The sequence below is a fragment of the Rana temporaria genome, chromosome 3 (assembly GCF_905171775.1).
Source record: "Rana temporaria chromosome 3, aRanTem1.1, whole genome shotgun sequence".
In the NCBI taxonomy this organism is placed as follows: Eukaryota; Metazoa; Chordata; class Amphibia; order Anura; family Ranidae; genus Rana; species Rana temporaria.
In genome coordinates, this window is record NC_053491.1 from 387,833,310 (window position 1) to 387,856,077 (window position 22,768).

Below are 22,768 nucleotides of genomic sequence, written 5' to 3' on the forward strand. Positions count from 1 at the left end.
ACCATTTACATGGGTGCTTACAATGGTCAGATGTATGTAAAACCTTTATTCCAAATGAAAAAATTTGTTACTTTAACCACTTGGCGACCAGCTCATGTACATTTACTGCGGCAGGTTGGCTCTCCTGCGTGAACGGAGGATACTGGGGGCGAGTGTGCAATTCCAGTGGGGTGCATGAGCATGCCCGTAGCTCCCACGGACTCAATGTCCGCCGGTGACCCGCAGTCACAGTGATTTCCCATTCTGCCTAATGTCATGTCAGAGATCTTCTGTTCACAGTGATCGGAAACAGTGATCTCTGTCATGTCCCAGGCAGCCTATCCCCCCCACAGTTAGAGCACACTTGGGGAACACAGTTAACTCCTTGATCGCCCCCTAGCGTAATTTTTACATTGATTAGTGCATTTTTATAGCACAGATCAATATAATAATGTCACTGGTCCCCAAAAAGTGTCATTTGGGGTCAGATTTGTCGCAGTCCCGCTAAAAATCGCCGATCGTCGCCATTACTAGTAAAAAAGTGCCTAAATCTATCCCGTAGTTTGTAGACGCGATAACATTTGCGCAAACTAATTAATATACGCCTACTGCAATTTTTTGGGCAAAAATATGTAGAAGAATACATATTGGCCTAAATTGATGAATACATGTTTTTTATATATGTATTATAGCAGAAAATAAAAACCATAGAGGTGATTAAATACCACCAAAATGAACCTCAATTTGGGGGAAAAAAAGGACGTCAATTTTGTTTGGGCAAGGGTTGCACGACCGCGCAACTGTCAGTTAAAGCAACGCAGTGCCGAATTGCAAAAAATGGCCTGGTCATTAAAGCGGAGTTCCACCCAAAAATGGAACTTCCGCTTATCACACTCCTCACCCCCTTACATGCCACATTTGGCATGTCATTTTTTTGGGGGGGGGAGTGGGGGCTTAAGGAGAAGGGGACTTCCTGTCCCACTTCCTCCTTCCGCCGAGGGGCTGCAAAGGCGATTAAGCTTAATCGCTTTTTGGCAGCCCCTCCCTGTAGGCGATCGCCTGTGACACGTGACAGGTCCTAGGCGATTGCCTGTCCAATCAAACAGCGCAGCGCCACGCGCGCATGCGCAGTGCCGCTCGCGCATGCTTAGTGGGTGCCCGGCCATGATGCCGAAAGCTGTCACGGCCGGGTGCCCACAGTGACAATGAAGACGCCGGCCGGGGAGGGGGGGAGAGGAGCGGAGCCCCGGCCGGCGCGTCGCTGGAACGCTGGAGCAGGTAAGTGTCTGTTTATTAAAAGCCAGCAGCTACACTTTTTGTAGCTGCTGACTTTTAATAAACATAAATATTGTCTGGAACTCCCCTTTAAGGGGGCAAATCTTTCCAGGGCTGAAGTGGTTAACTGCTTGTGAAGTATTAGCTGGAATTTGGCTTTAGTCTGTTATTGTATCAAAATCTGCTAGTACATCCAATAACTCCTTCCCCTCCCCTAGGGGGACTGACAATGCTGTGCCCCATGTGCTCCTCCATGCAGAGTGGGGGCGCTCTAATACAGGAGACTTGCCAGATCACCAAGTGAAAACAGAGGGAATAAAGAAACCTAATGCAGCCAACACATCTAATGATTGGTAAGCTGCAATATATTACATTGTTGGTTTGGGTTTTTAATATCACAGCCACAAGGATAAAATAAAACGTCTTCTCCTTGTGTTAAAGTATAACAGAAAGCAAAATCTTGTCACAGAAGGAAAAAGTGTTGAACTCCATTAAAACGACAAAATAATTCTGCTTGAGAAACACGCTCTATATTCATGATCTATGCATCGTACTGAACTGAGAAAAACATTTTTCCTGTTTGCCTTTAACAATCATGGCGTCTTCTGTACCACTATGGCAACCACGCACACAACGCAAGCCCAGCCTCCCGCGTTCGCCACGTCCTACTAGACCGAATCTCAAAGAGCTGTCCGCGGTAGGCCACGCCTCCTGGTTATCTGGTTGGCTGGTCGTTTCTAGGAGCCGCCCCGCTCTTTCCAAGGTTTTGAACGGTTTAGACACTGGTCAGAGCAGTGGATGACGGTACGGAGTATGGCCGTGTGATGCGGAGCGATTCATGGAAGTGTAGGCGGCAGATACACGTGTGAGTACACCTTGGGGGGGAGGAGGGGCGCGCTGGTGAGGTGTTGGCGGTTCTATCACGATCGCTGGATACTTTATATCTCTTCTCTTTGTTTCTTAACTTGCTGCAGCGTGAGACCCCTTATAAGGAACTTCGCCCTCAGTGTCAGCCTGCTCATAGGATAGGCTGAGAGGGAAGGGGGATTTCCGCTATGGCCTCCACACATATACAATTGCATAAAGAGTTCGTTCTGGAAACAAAATGCAGTGACATGTCTGCAAAGATTGCTTTACACTGAGCTGCATGATTGTGTGTATGTATATATATATATATATATATATATATATATATATATATATATATATATATATATATATATATATATATATATATATATATATATATATATATAATTTGGAGGGTTCTGATATTTGTACTATTTTTTTTTCTTTTCCCCCCCCCATTATTCAGAATTTATATAGAACTAACTTGTGCAGGGAGACAGTACAGTTGTAATGCAATTAATTCAAAGCCAGAGCACTATTAGCAGGATCCTGAGAGATTGCAATCTTAAAAGGAACGGCAAGTTAATGGCAAAGAGGGGGGAGGGGGGAACAGCATAATAAATTAAACTATTATAGTGCCATGCCATATGACAGAACCTGCCTGCCTATTTAAAAAAAAAAAAAGTGTGTAATTTATATCTCACACAATTTTGCATCTGCATTATTACTCTCTTGGGTTAAAAACAAGTGCTGTGGTTACTTGGTCAGAAGGGGGCAGTAGAGTAGTGCTGTTGTTAATGCAGTTGTTTACAGATGAGGACCTTGTGGGCGCAGGAATAAAATCTTGTTACTGGTACAGCTTGTGCTCCTGAGCACTATTGAGGATTTGATTTATTAAGTGTATGTATGTATTTTTTGTATATGTGTGTGTGTATGTATGTATATATATGTGTGTGTGTGTGTGTGTGTGTATATATATATATGTGTGTGTGTATATATGTATATATATGTGTGTATATATGTGTGTGTGTGTGTGTATGTGTATGTGTATGTATGTATATATATATATGTGTGTATATATATATATATATATATATATATATATATATATATATATATATATATATATATATATATATATATATATATATATTCTGTGTGTCTTTATTTTCTATATTTTTTTTTTCAAATTTTATTTTTTTATTATTTATTTGAGAAGTTCTTACCAAAGTTTCAGGCTTTTTTTTTTTCATTTATAGCGATTTAGGTGATTAAATGCCAACAAAAGAAAGCTTTATTTGTGTTGGGGGGGAGAACAAAAATGTCATATGTAGCATTGCATGACTGAGTAATTGTCATTCAAAACATGAGTGCTGAAAATTGACCTGGCTAGGAAGGGGATATAGGTGGCAAGTGGTTAAACAGATTTTTTAAATTTGATTGTGTTCATTCAGATTATACAATACTGGAAATCCATAATGTTTTTCTATGCCTCCCTTTTTTTTTTCTATAAAGATGAGCTTAATTTTAGACATCGCTGGGGGAGCAAGCGTTATTTGTAAATGGTATTTTAGTACCTTGCGCCTCCCCCAAGGGCACATGCAGAGGACTGCCTGGTCCCTCTAACCTCATATTAAGAGCGCATTCCTTAAGATATCCACGCACTATGCAATTTTTGGTCTTTAGAGAGCTCATCTTGTTTTCTTGCTATTTCTAGTTTGTCAGTCTTAGAAAAGTATCATGGGGTATATTTAATATTGTTTGTTACAAGTTCATTCTATTTTTTTTTTTGTTCTCCTCCCATGAGGGGCTTTTTTTTCTTTTCTTTCTGCACCTGTTGGTATCACTGTTTTTTTTTTTATGCAATATCATAGTTTTCATTATTTTAGTTGTGTGTTTTTTTTTTTTTGTTTTTTTTTACCTGTGTTCTTAGCGGTGTGCTGTGTACACAGGTAAAATTGTTGTTTTGCACAATGGTGGTCAGTGGGGGGGGGTTGCCTTCTCCCAGCACGTTGGTGTTCCATTGTGAGGAGTTGAAGTTGGGGCCCATAACTGTGCAGGCGCATCATCAGAGGGGAAGATGGTCTGCTGCTGCTGAAGGAACCTCTGACCACATATAAAAGAGCCCTATGGTTCCCTAGCTGAGATAATCGGAGCTATTTCTTTACAAGTCATCGGAATTCGCTTTGTTGTATGCTAATGAAGGTAGTGAATTTATATGCGGTAAGCTGATAAAGAAGGCTCAGTCTACACCTAGCTACAGAGTAGGGCGGTCTTTGTTCATTAGTTAAATTGTCTATGGACCATGGGCAGAGATATGACTTCTGTCTAACTGATTCACAGTGGATAAGTATTTTTACTGGTCCAGTAGTTGAATGCGGGCAAAAAAAAAACATTTTTGGATAGGGGCTCCTTGGCAACCATCTAATGCTAATATGAGAATATCCTCTGTGGACAAAGCGTAGGACTTTTGTCTGAAGGGCGTTGGCCTGGAAATTGGCTTGTGTACATAAATGTTGGCCAATAAACACGAAACAACGTGGTTTTTCAGCTCTTTAGCGCCACCATTTGGGCACCTTCTGATAATGTTGTGTATTGGTGAGCATTGCTTCCAAGCATGTGTGTTTGTACTTTGGACTTTTGTCCAACAGACTTGTGTACACAGACCGTTGTTGGCGGAAAATTTTAAAGCATGCCATCCAACATTTGTCCATGGAAAGTTGACCAACAATTGTCCGATGGAGCATACAAATGGTGGATTTTCCGCTAACAGCCTGTCATCACACAATTCCCGTCGGAAAATCTGATCATGTGTGCGAGGCTTTAGGGTCCATTTACACAAGCAACTGGCAAACAAATGGATTCCTACACCTGGGATGAGTATATGCAAAGATCTGCAGCTTTACATGCTTGTATTATGTGTGTTCTCACTTTATCAGGCATGCATCTGGTGGTAGTAGCTGATCATACAAGGCTGTGAAGACGAATACCAAGCTCTGCTTCTTTTCGACACAGTTGCTGGTTATGCATACCCTCGTCATATAATCTGAAGGTCAGATTTGACAAATTTTGCTGCCACAAATCACTTGGCGTGCCTAAAGTTACTTCCATAGGAAACCACTTTTTTGGAAGAGAGCATCAAACCTGAGTGTAGGTATGTATGAGGTGTACATCCATAGAACTCATGTGTTCCCTTTGTTTACAACTTTCAAAGTACTTTGTTGATGTACTGTCACAAATGCTCAACTTCTATGCAACTGAAATGCTGGACTACTTCTGATTTCCCAAGAGTTGTTGGTGCAGATGTTGTGCTGGTCGGAAGAAGGCGAAAACCAGCAGACAACCAGGAACAGTACAAAGTTGACATGCATAATTGTAGATGGACAGTCGAAGCAGGCAGCAGACAGAAATCTGGTTGGACAGGCAAGATGTCAAGACAAACGGACAGAAGCGGAATTCAAAGTACAGGATGCGGTCAGATGAAAGGAAGGGAATACAAAGGCAGTTATTAGGCCCACAGACCAGCTGAACCTGTTTATAAGATTCCGGATGAAAGTACAGAGTCTCATTTTAAAGGGGTGCAGACTGCAAAGTAGTGTTGAAGTGTCAGAAATTGTCCATAGATGGAGATCAATTTTAGCAGCCCAAAATGTCTTGCTTACATTGACTATGCCTAGTCCAGTGCACCCTCTTACTAAGGAAAAAAATTCCCTGTTTCTAAGTATGAACAAAAATGAGAGTATAGCCTCATGTAAAAAAAATTATACATAACGTAGCATCATCCCAATTGGATGAGAAATTAGGGGGCATGGGGGCAAGGGAACAGTTGCTGATGCTAAACCCAAAGCTACCCACACAGTTGAATGTAGAGACAGGATTATATCGGTACTGATAAAACAATATAAACAAAAAAATATATAAAGATTTATTGATAAAATGACAAAAACAGATGGTTGTGCATATCAACAGTTGGTCAAGGTCGATTAGTTTTGCAGAAATTGGTTTTCCTGATGAAGGGGTGAATTTCTGCGAAACTAGTCGACCTTGACCAACTGTTGATATGCACAACCATCTGTTTTTGTCATTTTATCAATACATCTTTTTATATTTTTTTTGTTTATAATTGTTTTACCAGTACAGATATAGTCCCGTCTCTACATTCAACAGTGTGGGTAGCTTTGGGTTTAGCCTCAGCAACTGTTCCCTTGCCCCCATGCCCCCTGTTTCTAAGTAGTTGCTTGCTCTGTGACCTCCTGTAACGGGGTGTAAAGTGTTATCTATCTATCTATCTATCTATCTATCTATCTATCTATCTATCTATCGCAATACAGGAAGGATTCTGTCTTTTTGTAATTTGCTTTGCATGTCCTTGGCCAGAAGGGCATAGGAATGTTTTGGTTTTTGAACATTGGAATGTATGTTATACTTTATTTTTCTTACAACTGAAATCGACTCCACCCAACTAAAGCTCTAGCTGACAAATTAATGGGTTGTTTGTTAGTATGTATGTATAGAGACTGTTGCTTGTGCATCGTCTTTCCTGTAGTATGCAGGGAAAGCTGTAGATGTATTTTTAAAGTGTGTTTAAAGTTGATTATGTACTTTTTGTAGGTAGCTTCATTTAGGCTATAATGTTGTGTTTTGTAAGGCCAGCGTTGTTTAGTGGTATTGTTTCTAATTGAGTAACCATCCGCAGAGACCTGTGCCGATTTTGAGCCTTTAGAAAGGGCTTCAGAAAACTCAGAACTGTCTATGCGTGGATAACGGATATACTCAGTGATGAACTAGTGCTTTTTCAAACTGATACAGGGCATGGCTCATGTGCTGTGCTTATATACACAGTCTTCAGCTGGAAGTCATTACTTGAGCCAAGGGTCAAAGGGGGGAAAATTCCTGATAAAACAATGGCCCATGCCAATTTTTTTTCTTCTCTAAACTATGTCACGGTAACTCTGTACAAATTCCAGCTGTGAAGAACCAGAAAATGAGCACTTTAGGGAATTTTGTGGGATATTTAACTCCTTTTTACAGAAGTGAGTGGAGCCAGCACATCCCTGCAGTAACATCACCCCTAAAAAGTGAACATTTTTGCATACAGTATTCTTGTATAAACTTGCACACAAAATTACTTAAGGCAAGCCTTCACCCTCTTCAGATACTTTACATATTTTTCCTCCCTTTTTCTTGTTATGCAATTGGAGATTAATAGCTTCTTTAGCCTGCTTTAGGAGTACAGAGCTGCCAATCCAGGGCAGAGCAATTTTTATATTTTTGTGCAGTTCATGGAGTCCAGATGGTATTCCTACTTGTCCAAAGACCATGAGAACCCAGGGTCACGGTAATGTACAGCCTTCATCCTGCATTATAATTCTATAATCTTTGCTGTAGGAATGGTTTGCAAACATCGGGGTGTGTTGTCTGTCCTTCACATTCCCTGGTCTTAATTACCAGATTTAGTGATCACAGAAATTTTGTGGGAAGTTCTGTATCAGAGTTCCATCATCCGAATAATTTTTCCAACGCAATTCTTCACTGGTTGTGAGCATTCCAGAAGAGTTAAGGTTGTTTTTGAAGTTAGCGGGAGGGCCTGTTTTTTACTTGGGTCCTTGAATACTTATAGGTGTCTGTCCACCCCAATGGGTTTGATACAAATGATTAACTAGCATTGTCTAAAAGTTCCCGTCTAAGTAAACCTGACAACATTTGGAGTTTCCCTTTGTCAAAGAAGATTGTTCTTTCAAACCAATTAAACTGGCCATACAGTATGAACATTCGTATGAAAACTCTCCTACGTACATTTAATGACATTAATAAATTGCTTTTAAGTTAAAAGCCTTTTAACATTTTAACTGTGGATAATTGGACTTTTCAGAAAGTGCCATATTCACTGTTAGAACTTTGTTCATTTTAGAAACCCTTTCAATGCTGTTTCTTTGCGTTTTTCACATTAAAAAAAAAAAAAATTTGAGCCTACTAACTAATTAGAAAAGCAAAGGAATTTTCTTAAAACGAGAGATTTTGAACGAAGTTCCACTAGTATATGGACAGCTTTAAAGGGGGTTGTAAAGGTAAATGTTTTTTCACCTTGATGCATTAAGGTGAAACATCTGACGGTCCCGAACCCCCGTTTTACTTCACCCCTTGAAAGTCCCACGCTCGTCCCTGGGATTCTCTTCGGTTCCCAGCCTGGCCGTTGATTGCCTAGGCTGGATGGATTGATGGCAGCGCAGCCGTTGGCTGACGCTGCTGTCAATTACATCTGATGATGCGGCGCGCTGGGGGGCGGGGCCGAGTAATACAGTCGGCGGCTATGCAAGGGCCCGAGCTCTTGCAAGGAGGAGCTGAGACAGCCGCAGAGGGACCCCAGAGGACACGGTTCGGGGACATTCTGTGCAAAACTAGCTGCACAGTGGAGGCAAGTATAACATGTTTGTTTTACAAAAAAATGTTTTTTTTACTTTAGTGTTCCTTTAATTTTATAGTGGTAAGACCTTCTGCAACCACCTGTTGGTGCTCCTGGTCCCACCTTTTTGAGAGTGCCCTAATAGAAAACTGCTTTCTATGGAGGTACTCGTGTGGGCGCAATCCTAAGCTGCGTTGCCTGCATCAGCACAGCTTGACTTTCTTTCTTGCAAATCATTGAAGGCCTGCTTTGTTAAGGCTAATATATTTTACAGACTAAAGTTGCCCATAGGTATGAGAAGACTTGCAATCCTGTGCTTGACTAATTAAGAGCTCTCCTGCTAGCTACCAGGAGACCCTGCTGGCCCAGGCCCATCTGTGGCAGATGAGAGGTTAGAAAGCCTCATCTGATCATTTTCTTGTAACATGCCCGTGAATAATAATCTCAATATCAAAACTTCATCTCGTCTATACTAAATTTATTGTTGCCTGTATCCCAGATGAAGATATTGCACCCCTAACCCGCGGACATTTAGCACGCCGAGTGCCTTCCACTCGTACAGTATTAAACCCCTTATGGTACCTCTTAGGATGTACCACTCTCTCTTTGTTCTCCTTTCTTTACCTTTTATCTCGCTCTGTCCTAATGTCTTGTCCCCATCCCCTATCTATCACTTTTTATCCATCTTTCATGTCCTTTTTCACCCGTTTTTTTTTTGTTTTTGTTTCTCCCCCTCTTTTTTTATTCCTTCTCTTACTCCTTCCCCCCCCCCCCTCTCTAACCTCTATATCGATACACACAGTGTATGTATTTACACCTATATGTATATTGCCCCCAATGAATGATGGTCAGAGACTGCAGATATATATTACAGGAGACGGTCAGAGACTGCAGATATATATTACAGGAGACGGTCAGAGACTGCAGATATATATTACAGGAGACGGTCAGAGACTGCAGACATAATATATTCCGGAGACGGTCAGAGACTGCAGACATAATATATTCCGGAGACGGTCAGAGACTGCAGACATAATATATTCCAGAGACGGTCAGAGACTGCAGACATAATATATTCAGGAGATGGTCAGAGACTGCATTTAAATCTGAACTCAGTGTACAGGTATATAGTATTGCAGGGTTGCTCCACTCCATTTAAACCATCTCTGCAAGATCAAGTCAGTCTTTTTCCTTTGAAAGTACAACCAAGTGACAGAAGAAATAGAAATAATCACATCCAATTTCTAAAATACAATTTTTCTTGCAAAAGCTGACTGCTCAGGATTAGTGGAGGACAGTAACCAGTTAATTGGTCTGTTGAGTTTTTAGCCTGATCCAGCAGTTAATCTTCCAAAAAAAAAAAACTCCTATCAATCTGTGCAGCACACACAGAGCTCTGCCTAAATAGCTGATTAGAAGCTGAGATGGTTACCAGCCATGTGTCCCCGGGCTCATAGAACACAGCTGCAGCGTCTTCCAGAGATCTTATCATTGTGATCAGACAATGTGCAGGTCAGGTTAGGCAGATTAAAAAAGTAACCAGGGAGACCAGAGAGGGGAGGCTGATTGATAACCTGCACACTGCCTGATGACATATATCTGAAAGTCACTGCAGCCGCCAGCAACGTGTTACTGTTCTCCTGATGATCCTGTTTTTTCCATTCGGCCAGATTTGTGTGTCCTGAGGCTGCAGAACATGGATTGTCATCGTACCTTTCCTGCATCTCCCTCCTGGCGTCCCCCATTCAGCCTCACTCCAGCACTTACAGTCAAATGTGAGCGGGGAAGAGCTACACTGCCTGCTGATTGGCTCTGGATGGACCGGAGGAGCAGGTCCTCCCTTGTACTCCTCTAAGCAGCGCTATTGGCTGTGGGTTCCCTACTGGAGAAATGGCTGGCCAGAGAACCGTCCATCCATGCTCCCTCCCACCTGCATTATCCTCCTTCACACCACAGAACAGACCTGCCAGTGCCTGCCGTGCGATAGTCACGTGCTGCTTCAGCCCTCCGCTGCTAGAATTAATTTCTTCAGCCAGCCCCAAGTGCTGTTCACAGCAGCCCCAGAACAGCCAGCCTACCGGGATATTTCCCGCTATCCCGGTAGGCCAGTCGTTTTTGCTGTAATCCTTCTCTGTTCTGAACACTTCCTGGTTGTCTGTTTCCTGATGAAAAAAGTAATGGGAGCTTCTCTCTGTGGTCACAAATCAAGGAGGTGTGATTACTGTGTGTCTAAAACCCCTCAACACCAATCGGTTTCGTTTTCCAAACCATCACTGCCATGTATTGGCTCTGTGCAGCAGAGAAGCAGGAAACATGCAAAAACGAAACTGAAACTAGAGGTACATTATATGATTGATTTTTTATATATTTTTAATCATTTTTAAAAGGAATCGGTTAACTATTATGTCTCTATACCCTGTAACCAGTCATTTCAGCAAAAAATATTTTTTCCTTTAAAACTCCTTTAATTACTTCAATATTACTTTTGGCCATCTTGACCTCCTGGGTTATGAGTAAAGGTTACTTGTTATAACTCAAACCATGATTACACAAAAGGGACTTTTGATAACCTCCCTTTTCCCAGAACTGAACATATCCTAGTTCAGCCAAATGACCACAGATGTTGTTGGCGGAACCATAATTCTGGCAATAAACAAGATATAGGATAATTCAATAACAAACTAATAGGAATAATTTGGTTCTGGACGACCACAGTTTTTTGGTTAAATTTAGTAAGCCACTGTAACCCTCGGTACAATTTTAGACACTGAAATGAAGACACCGGAAACGGTGAATTCACCGAATGTCTGTCTTTACTAAGAAGGCATACAGCTTATATTGAATACAGATCAAAGGAAAAGGGGGGACAAAACAGGTTTTGTCATCTTTATAAACACTTATATGGACACCTGGTCATTTAGTCATAAATACAAGCTGATTGCCTAAGGCTAGGTTCACACCACGATTTTACCATCCGATAAACGGACCGTTAAATCGGATGGAATCGTATGTGACAAAATCGTATGTAATCGTATGTCAAAATTGTCACTAAAAAATCGGATCCTGATTTTAAATAATGTCTGGGAAAAAGAAGATTTTTGAAGTTATGGATATTCAGGGGAACCCCGCCGGCAATTTAAAACAAAAATGACGTGCGGTTCCCGGTAAATATCCATAACCAGACCCTTCAGGTCTGGTATGGATATTCAGGGGAACCCCGCCGTCAATTTAAAACAAAAATGACGTGCGGTTCCCCCTAAATATCCATAACCAGACCCATTATCCGAGCACGTTGACCTGGCCGGCCGCAGAAAAGAGGGGGGGACAGAGTGCGGCCCCCCCTCTCTCCTGAACCGCACCAGGCCACATGCCCTCAACATGGGGAGGATGTCCCCATGTTGATGGGGACAAGGGTCTCATCCCCACAACCCTTGCCCGGTGGTTGTGGAGGTATGCGGGCGGGAGGTTTATCAGAATCTGGAAGACCCCTTTAACAAAGGGGACCCCCAGATCCTGACCCCCCCCCCCTGTGTGAAATGGTAATGGGGTACACTGTACCTCTACCATTTCACGAAGGAAGTAAAAAGTATTGTAAAAAAACACACTGACACAAAAGAATAAAGTCCTTTATTAAAAAAAAAAAAAAAAAAAATCCAGCGCTGAAAAATCCACTCGTTCCCGGCTTCCAGCGTTGTCCTGATCCTGCGACGGGTGCGGGTGATCTCCCGCGATGAGAAGATCCAGCGTCGGGTGATCTCCGCTCCGGTGATGTGAAGATCTATTCATCCGGCGCAGCAGCATCCCGGACCTCCTCTCACCGCTGGGCACAGCCCAGCGAATGAGCGGCTGAAGCGGTGACATTTCTTATATAGAGGAGGCAGAGCCACCCGTCACGTGACCCTGCCCCCTCTGACGTACCTCTGCTACGTCACTGGGGAAGACCATGAAGAGGAAAGACCTTTCCTCTTCATGGTCTTCCCCAGTGACGTAGCAGAGGTACGTCAGAGGGGGCAGGGTCACGTGACGGGTGGCTCTGCCTCCTCTATATAAGAAATGTCACCGCTTCAGCCGCTCATTCGCTGGGCTGTGCCCAGCGGTGAGAGGAGGTCCGGGATGCTGCTGCGCCGGATGAATAGATCTTCACATCGCCGGAGCGGAGATCACCCGACGCTGGATCTTCTCATCGCGGGAGATCACCCGCACCCGTCGCAGGATCAGGACAACGCTGGAAGCCGGGAACGAGTGGATTTTTCAGCGCTGGATTTTTTTTTTATTTTTTTTTAATAAAGGACTTTATTCTTTTGTGTCAGTGTGTTTTTTTACAATACTTTTTACTTCCTTCGTGAAATGGTAGAGGTACAGTGTACCCCATTACCATTTCACACAGGGGGGGGGGGTCAGGATCTGGGGGTCCCCTTTGTTAAAGGGGTCTTCCAGATTCTGATAAACCTCCCGCCCGCATACCTCCACAACCACCGGGCAAGGGTTGTGGGGATGAGACCCTTGTCCCCATCAACATGGGGACATCCTCCCCATGTTGAGGGCATGTGGCCTGGTGCGGTTCAGGAGAGAGGGGGGGCCGCACTCTGTCCCCCCCTCTTTTCTGCGGCCGGCCAGGTCAACGTGCTCGGATAATGGGTCTGGTTATGGATATTTACCGGGAACCGCACGTCATTTTTGTTTTAAATTGACGGCGGGGTTCCCCTGAATATCCATACCAGACCTGAAGGGTCTGGTTATGGATATTTACCGGGAACCGCACGTCATTTTTGTTTTAAATTGACGGCGGGGTTCCCCTGAATATCCATACCAGACCTGAAGGGTCTGGTTATGGATATTTACCGGGAACCGCACGTCATTTTTGTTTTAAATTGACGGCGGGGTTCCCCTGAATATCCATACCAGACCTGAAGGGTCTGGTTATGGATATTTACCGGGAATCGCACGTCATTTTTGTTTTAAATTGACGGCGGGGTTCCCCTGAATATCCATACCAGACCTAAAGGGTCTGGTTATTGAATTTGCGGGGACCTCCGTTCGGGTTCCCTCAACCCTAGTAATAAAAAATCGGGTACATTTATCGCACAGTCATCCGATTCAGTACGATTTACATTGACCACAATATAAAAAAAAAACGGACACGATTGTAATACGATTTCAAATCAGGACCAAAAATCGTGGGCAGACACGTTTTTTGATACGATTTTAAATCGTATTAAATCGTATGCGGATCAAATCGGATGCACTTGGGGACCTAAATTAATGAATGGCAGTGAATGGATCCGTTTTGCCATACAGATTTGTACGATTTTAAAGCTAAAATCGTGAGTAAAAAACGGATGACAAAATCGTGGTGTGAATGCACCCTAAGAATAAACAGGATATACAGGAAATGAAGGGCTTGACCATAAAAAAACACAATAGGGGGTTTGTTGCTGTACAAACATCCCCACATACTTGTACACAAACAGAAACCTTATTGCAATGTGAGCATATACTGAGTGATTGTAAAGGTTAACTTTTTTTTAAATGATAAATGTCATACTTGCCTCCGCTGTACAGCTCGTTTTTCACAGAGTGGCCCTGATCCTTGTCTTCTGAGGTCCCTCGGCGGCTGTCTCGGCTCCTCCCCGCATCAGATAACCCCCTCTGGGAAGCTGCTCCCAAGTCCAGCATTTGCGTCCATGGACACCAATGCTGGACTCGGCCCGGCGCCCGCATCATTGGATTTGATTGACCGCAGCGGCATTGATGGCGGCAATGGCTGCGCTGCTATAATCCAATGAAGAGCAGAGAAGACTGGGCCGAGATCAATCACGCTCTCAACGCGGGGGGGGGGGGGGTTCTAGCAGGTTGGCTAGCTCTGATCTCTGTATAAATGTCAATGGTCAAAAAAAGATGTGAAAATGTCTGTCTGATCTGACCCCCACAATATTGCGGGCCTGATAAAAAAAAAAAAAAATCACTGCCATTACTATCATTACAAAAAAAAAAATGATGATAAAAATTACATGTATCCCCTATTTTGTAAACGCTATAACTTTTGCGCAAACCAATATACGCTTATTGCATATACAACCAAAAGAGAGCTCTATTTGTGGGGGGGGGGGGGCGGGAGAACGTTGCGCAATTGTCAGTTAAAGCGATGCAGTGCCGAAAACTTTGAGGTGTGTGTGTGTGTGTGTGTGTGTGTGTGTGTGTGTTTTTTTTTTTTTTTTTTTTTTTTTATATTTGTAGGAGGCATATGCCTGAAAAAGTCATAGTGTGCATTGATTGACCCATTCGATAACCTGAAGGGGAGTTTCCAGGCAGAAAAAAATAAGGGCTCAAAAGCCTGTAGAAGTTGCTTCTTTGAGCTGCAGTGTGCATGAGCCCTTATGTTACAGGAGGTGCGCAAATCTGGAAATGTAGCCACTGACATGTCACCATCAGAGTCTTATAGGGCTAGAACAAACAGGTGGCTTAACGTGTACTTCCAGAGTATACCTAATCTTAAAAATATTCCCTGTCCCCCTCCTACTCCCTATCCTGATGCGTGTGTGCGCGATTGTGACAGGCTGGTCGTATGACATCCCCTGTGTAGCTGGAGAGGAGAGAGCGTGTGATGGCTGGAATGCCTGGGAATAGCGATGTTGCCAATGGGCTATTATGGACCATCCATTGTCAGCCCTTCCGCCTCTCCTCTGCAGCTGCTACTGGCAGACACAAGAGCCGGATCATGTGACCAGAGCAGCAAGCAATGCATTTGTGTTGCACAGGTTCATCCTTGTAGGTGTTAGGAGGATGGAGGAAGCATTTTTAAAATTGGTTGGGCATAGCCTAGGAGTCCATATGAAGACTACGCCTGAATTCTTCACTGTATATAAAAAATGGAAATATCAAATTGAAGGGACCATTTTTAGGTTCTGTAGTGCTGTTAACGGAATGGAAGGCTTCCTTAGAAGTGATTGGTGAGCACAGTTTGCAGGAATGATTAAGCAATGCTCAAGAGGAGGAGCAAAGGTGATAATGGATGAATAACAAATTATACCCCCTTCTCCCTTGACAATGTTCAGATGGCTTTTATGTAACCAGATACTATACAGCCTGTCTTCATAGTTCCCAAATGTTCATGTGTTTTGTTTCCTTCTTTGTGAAGGGAATTGTGGAATTCAGTCTTTATTGGGTCTGGAGAAACGCTGCAGTTTTAAAGAGATTTTTATTTCCAAGCTAATGTGATTCAAATGTAAATTGCATGTGTGGTGGTGAGTAGAGTTTCTCAAGTTCGTTATTTTGCAGGAAAACTAGATAACTGCCCATAGAGGGATAGATTCTCCTCAGGTCCCTGCTGAACCGGCCGAGGCTTGGTCCATATATGGCCAGTGTAAAGGGTTAGCCAGACATCGCAACCTACAAAAACTCATTTCAGGGAGGTGGCGTTTTGCGCCCACAAGCACCTCACTGGAGACTTGCGATGTATGGGGGTTAGCTGTCGAAACCGTGTTTTCCTTCGTCTATTGGTGTGGCTTAGCTACCCTCACAGTCCCATCAGGGGCCCCATAGCCTTCAGGAAAGTGTTTGAAATTGCAAAGAGTAGTCACAAGTAACAAGTCCTTTGTTCAGTCTAGAAGTAGTTTTGATCGCTCAAGTGTTGTAAATGTGTTTTTAAATGCAGAATGTGTGTGTGTGTGTGTGTGTGTGTGTGTGTGTGTGTGTGTGTGTTTTTTTCCTACTTTAATTCTATCCCCCCCATTTCAATCAAGCAATGTGCTTGAAAGCAAAATCTGTCTTTGGTGTCTGTTTTCTCATTGGCTCTCACATCAGTGGGAGCCATTGGCTTCTGCTCCTGTCAATTGCAGCCAATGAGGAGAGAGTGGGGTCAAGCCACACTACGTGTGTGAATGTTCATTATTTTTTATATATATATATATATATATATATATATATATATATATATATATATATATATATATATATATATATATATATATATATATATATATATATATATATATATATATATATATATATATATATATATATATATATATATAGTACATTTTACCTCCAGACCCTTTCAAAGAAAATTAGATTACTTAAAGCGAACCTATAGAGATCTATCTTATTTTTATTTTTTTCCCCATCTATTAAATCTTCTGCTCTTGTTTTAACTTGGGCTAGTAAAACTTTTTTTGTTTATTTTTTCTGCCAGTAAATGGCCCACTTCCTGTTTCTTGCCTGGTCATTAGCCTAGGTTTATGATCTCTCACCAGACTCGGTGGAGGGAGATTTCTGCAGCATATTTGGAAAGTACAGAATCGCAGTGTGTATATATAAGATATGCAAAGTGGTTGGAGGGAAGCTTCAGAATGACAAAGATGTTTTTATTACAAATTATGTGAGCAGCCTGCAGTTCTTTAATTCCATAGTGAATTCTAATTTTTAAACACGGTTGTCATTTTAGGTTGAAATTGCTGATGAGCCAGAATACAGGATGGAGTGGAATCGAAACAACTCGAATGGTGCTGTTGCCCCTCCTCACAGCCAGCAGTATTTATTGCCATCTGCCTCCTCCATGGTTACAAGTGCGCAGAGCCAGTTGTCCAGTGCACAGCAAAATACCTTTGTTCAGAGCAGGTCTTTTATTGCTAACAGAGACCCAATTCTCCAAAATTTGCTGAAAGCCCAAACAAATGAAGACTATTTCCATGTTTCACAAGCTGCCTTAAAATGCATGAATAACAGGCCAAAACATCAGGTGAAATCGAGCCCTCAGAATTCTTCATACAATCCCGCTAAGGAAGGGGTTTCCACTCCAGACAATAGAAGTGCAATTCCTGTTCAGAACTCCGTAGGACCGAACTACAGAATTCAAACTTACACTGTTCAAACCACACAGCAGCCGCCATCTGTAGCAGTTGGGCAACAATTTGGTGGAAACGTGTACACTACTACTACAGTCCAGCAGCCGCTACAGAATTCCCAGCAACCTCTACATAATTCTCAGGCATTACAAGCATATCAACCTACTGTCACGTATTCATATGCCCAGCAAAATAATCATTATACCTCCATAAGGCCCCCTGCTAATGCCGTCCAAATGTCTTGCCAGCAAATGGCACCATCAGCAATATACAGTTTACAGAATGGTGTCTCAGGGCAGTTTGTCTCTCCTCAAAAATCACCTACTGAAACAAATAATTCTGCACATATGCAGGATTGTAGGAATGGTCAAAATAGATCAAGTCCGTCCTTGTCCAATTACAGGCCTTTGGCCCCTAATGTGTTGCCACATGCCCCCCAACAGCAGTTGAGCGGTCCACAGCTACAGACTTTATCACATTTGGATGGAAATGCCAACAGTTATAACCAAAGACAAAACTTTCAAAATGTCTTTAATAATTCTCCACAAATGACAAGTAAAGCTGCTGAGATGCCACCTTCTTACACTCAAGCAACAACCAATCTGTCAAATGTTATCACTGCATCAGTAAACCAGAACTTTAGTAAACAGAGGCAAAATTATGTTGCAGCCAATGTACAACAGCCAGCACAGACGGGTAATCCCCAACCTGTTCAGAGTTCTGTAGGGGACGAACAATCTAGAATCCGTGACATATATGCCTCACAAGAAAGGAAGCAAGAGATGCTTAAAATGTTGCTAGTTTACCAGAGCATCAGAAAGAAGTATGAGCTGCTGAATCGGGAAAATACCCTTTTGCGACAAAGACTACAGTCCAGCACGTCTCAGGAAAATACGGCACCACCACCACTCCTTTCAAGCCTGTCCGTTGCCCAACCGCAGGCAAACTGCATGATGACTGGGCAGCAAAATGTAACTCAGGCTGTATCTGTGCAAAACTCAGCCCAAATAAATTCTGCAAAGGGTTTTCAAAGTCAAAATATGTATGACCATGTGATGAATACTCCAAATCAAGCTGGTATACAACATAATATGTCCCCACAGGAAAATACAGTGGTCCACAACCAAATGTTAAAATCGGACAATGGTAACCTTCATAGGCAAAACAATTATTCAGTCTTTGATGGAGGCCAGACAAATGTGTCAAACTCAACTCTGCAGTCACTGAGCTCAGAAAATGTAGCCACTAAAGTCTGTCAAAAAGCAACATCAAGAGAATTTGGGGGACAGGCAAACTTGAATAACCAGTATACATCTAGTTCTAACTCCAATAATGAAAATGTATTAAAGAATGGCCTTGGTTTACACAGTCCTGATAAACCTGCTTCAGTTTCTCAAAGCCTTAATCCTGCTTGCCAAGAAAATAACAGTTACAGGCACCTATCCTATACAACTGGTTTGACTGCAAATGGACAAGTGGTGTCTGTTTCACGAGAAGCAATAGAAGCTTCTTTGCCTCTCTGGAAGGCTGTTCCTCAAAGCACAAACAGGTCTTCAGAAACTCCTACAAACGAGGTTTCTTCAACTATCTCTCTACAAAAACAAGATTCAACTGTTGCTAATCCACAAATTGCTATTGTTTCTCCGCTTGTGCAGTCTAAGGAGGCTTTTCGTGAAGATTACCAGATGTCTAAAGTTTGTATACAAGGCCCAGATGTAGAAAACCCTGCCATAAATAGTTTAATGAACTCATGCGAAAGTGAACGTTTCAATGATATTTTGCAAGAGTTAGAATCTTTAGGAGCCAGCACACTGAATAACATGGAGTCCTCAAGGTCCAAAGATCCTTCAGTTGACAGACAGGATCATTTCGATTCACCTGTGCCATTTGGCACTGAAGTTACATCTCATACTCAACCTAAGACATCCAGCGACAATATTGAAATGGTTGATGATGGTTTGCAGATTTCTGGTATATGTACTCTGGTAGAAGGTAACTCTTTTTATGATTCTTCTATTGCCATGATATTTGATGAAACTTCAGACAAAACACCATTGCTTCATACCAATACTAGAGACGACCATTCCAAAACTATAGATGCATCTCATATTCTGAAAGAACCAAGCAATACTTGTCCAAAAGCAGTCACTGCCTCAATTAAATCTGAGCCTGTTGATGTAGTGGTAGATAGTCATACAACTGAGGGTGAGATGCAGTGCAGTGAAACTCCTTGTGTTAATATGGAAGCTGACCAACAATTGGGGTCTGCTCAACCGAAATCTTGCTCTGATCTGGAATCCAGTGATGGATCTGACCAGTTATCTGAACTTCTTACTGAGTTTCCATATGGAATTAAAAATTACATGTCTGAGAATATACCTGAGTGCATTAATGGTTGTCCCCCAAGAAGACCAACTGATAAACCTGAACTTAAAACGGCCTCAGACTTTGAAACGGGGTGCAAGGCAATTGGTGACATAAAATCTGAAATGGTGCCTGGTCCTTCAGTGAACCTACAGCATGTGTTTAAAATGGATTCAGAACTATCAACTGACTCCAGGCCTCCAGGTGAAAAGACTGACTTGGGGCCTCCAGCTGCAGAGGTGCAGAAAACTGAAATGGTGCCTATACTTGCTAAAGATGTTGGGAAGTCCATGCCAATGGACACATGTTTAGATGATTGTTTTGAAATCCTTCCCAATAGCCCAGAGAGTGACATACATATTACTATTTTAGATCAGGATGAAATACCTAAGATTTTCCCACGTGAGAATGAATGTGTAGACACTAAAAAATGCACTGAGGTTAAACTTGAAGTTTTGCAGGAATGTTCTAATACTCGTGAGCCTGGAAATGAGTCTCATTCGCTAAAAGCCTCCACTGATCCGATTGAGGCTGGAACAGATAAGAACTTGTTCTGCTGTTTATTTAGTTGGTTAAATCTCACTAATAAAAATGCCCCAAAATGCAATTGCAAACAGCTAGAAGCCTCCAAAGAAGTAGAATCTACCAAATTATTAAGTAATGACTCTATCCTAAAGACTGACCTGTCCCCACAAACTCCTGAACCAACATTGCTGGGGTTACCTAAACCAAGCAACAGTGGCCTTGATAGTCTGCAAACTGACAGACCTCCAAAACTTGATCTAGTAGATTCAGAAAATGAAGATTTTTTTCAGCCTATGGAAAAACCACCCAAACTTGAACGAATAGTATCTGCAGCTGAACATGTTCCAAAAATCAGTCCCCAAGCAAAAAAAGGCTTAAAAAGATCAACCTCTGTTGAAGGCCTTCAGTCTTCCAAAGATAGTTTGATGAAAAATATCTCTGTAAACCATGAAAAAAGTTCAACACCTAGTCTCAAGGATGGGAAAACTACTTTCAGAAACCAGGACCAATCTCCAAATAAGTTAAAATCTCATGGTTCCCGTAAATCTGAAAAGCTGATTGTTAAAACGGATTTTCTGAAGAGCAAGCATTCCTATAAAGAAAAGGGAAAATCTGAAGGAAAGAAAGCTGTCACTATTACTCAGTGGGTTTTGAACAAAAGTGATTCTCATAGTGGATCTTCAAAAGACTCACCAGGTGAATCTGGAAAGCAGTCCCGAGGGGAAGAAAAGCTTGGACAAAGTACAAGCACTGTGAGAGTTGAGAAGTCTGCTGACAGCAAGCAAGCAGACAGGAGTTTGAATAGACCAAAATATTCCCCTGGTGTGGACAGAAACGGTCACTCGCGGGGGGGCAGAAAGCGTAAGGAAAGAGAGAGCCATTTTGAAACGACAAGGAAAGTGCCAACAGTGCAAGAATATTTGGAAAGAAAAAGAGAACTTTGTAAGAAAAGGACAGAAGCCAGAACAGAACCAAGAGAGGATTTGGGAGATGTTGGGCACACGGCTGAGAGATCTGAGAAAACTGTGACCTTAAAAGAAAATAACAGGTACTCCGAAACGTCAAAAGTTTATCAAAAGGACAGGTCACAAAGTGGAGGTACTTATGAAGCTGGCCACCGAAAGCGCAAGGACTTGCACAATAGTCAAAGAGTGCCTGCGAACAAGGCACTAAACACAGGTCGCTCATCAAATAGTGACAAAATTTATCTGACTCCTGTTAATTCCAGGCATTCTTCTTATGAAGGCATCAATTTGGCTAAACTACAAATCAGACATTCTCCAGAAAAACCAAAGTACACTGAAAGAAGAAAATCTCTTGAAATCTCTTGTCTCTCAAAACCTTCAAATTCTGCTGTGAAAAATAGGGATTCTCCTGAAATGTTGAAGTTCAAACTATGTCCAGAGTTTGGCTATGGGAGTCCAACAACTACTGAAGAGAGCGCAGGGGAGACAACCGATCCTAAAGCAAAAAGTGTGGTAGAAGGTATGTAAAGTGTTTTTATATGTGCTTATGGCATGGGAATTGTGCAGTGTGTTTATACTGTAGTTGCTCAATGGTTTGTAAGTATTTGAAATAGAATTCCTGAATTGTAGTTTAACAATTTTTTTTTTTTTTGCTTTATTTTTTTTCATTGTCCGCCATTTTGGGTTAGAAAAAAAAGTTGCTATATTTTGTGTACTGCGGTTTTAAACACATTGGCCCTTACATTCTTGATGACCTCAATTTTTTATTTTTTTTTGCAACTTCTCTATGCAAGGCCAGAGTTGAGCTGGACATGCACATGCATTTTCAAGCATTCTTACAGAATTCCCAGAATATTTGACATGATGTAGTTCAAAAGTACTTTAAACTTTTGTTTGCATTTAACATTTCATTTTGGAATAAATGGGCTTTACCAAACGAAAACCGCATATGCTGTTTAGAAATGAATGTTTTTTTTTTTTTTTTGTTTTTTTTTTCATTATGCTCTATGAATTTCCTTGCTACTGAGGTCGAAAATAAATAAATATCAAGTTGACCCCCACTTTTAGAAAATCAAACTTTATTTTTTTTTTTAATAAAATTCTATTTTATAGCCAGCTTTAAGGTTCCACACCCTTATCCTAGGAGAATCATGCCTCATTGAAATCTAGCCCTTTTAACATTCAACCTAATTATTTTATACGATTATTACAAGGGCTAAGCAATCTTTATTTAACCATTCCAAATTTATATTCTAATAGGGTTTTGGACTAGAATTTCAATTGTTTACTGTAGTCTGCATTTTACTTGGTGTTCAGGACATTTTTAAATGATGGATGACTAGTATTTTTTTCTTGATGAAATCCTATGTAAATGAATATGGTACTGTTATAAACTAGAGGATTGACTATGCATGTGTGCAGTGTATATATTCAAGCGTGACGATGTAGATTAAAATGGGGGTTCCCTCTCCCTCACAACCTGTATGAGCTTGTTGAAGATCAAAAAAAAAACACGGGCAGTTGTTATGGCGATGTAACTTGTCATTCCCACCTCTGCCTTTGAT

The 22,768-nt window shown here is 41.8% G+C and overlaps 1 protein-coding gene across 1 annotated transcript in view; it reads left to right on the top strand.

Annotated features, from left to right (window-relative positions):
* The window catches only part of RESF1 (retroelement silencing factor 1), a 180,052-nt gene that overhangs the window by 152,545 nt on the left and 4,739 nt on the right, over positions 1-22,768 (top strand). Inside the window, exon 6 of the mRNA XM_040341692.1 lies at positions 16,950-21,723. Within this exon, the coding sequence (XP_040197626.1) occupies positions 16,950-21,723 (4,774 nt within the window). The remainder of the gene's footprint in view (positions 1-16,949; positions 21,724-22,768) is intronic.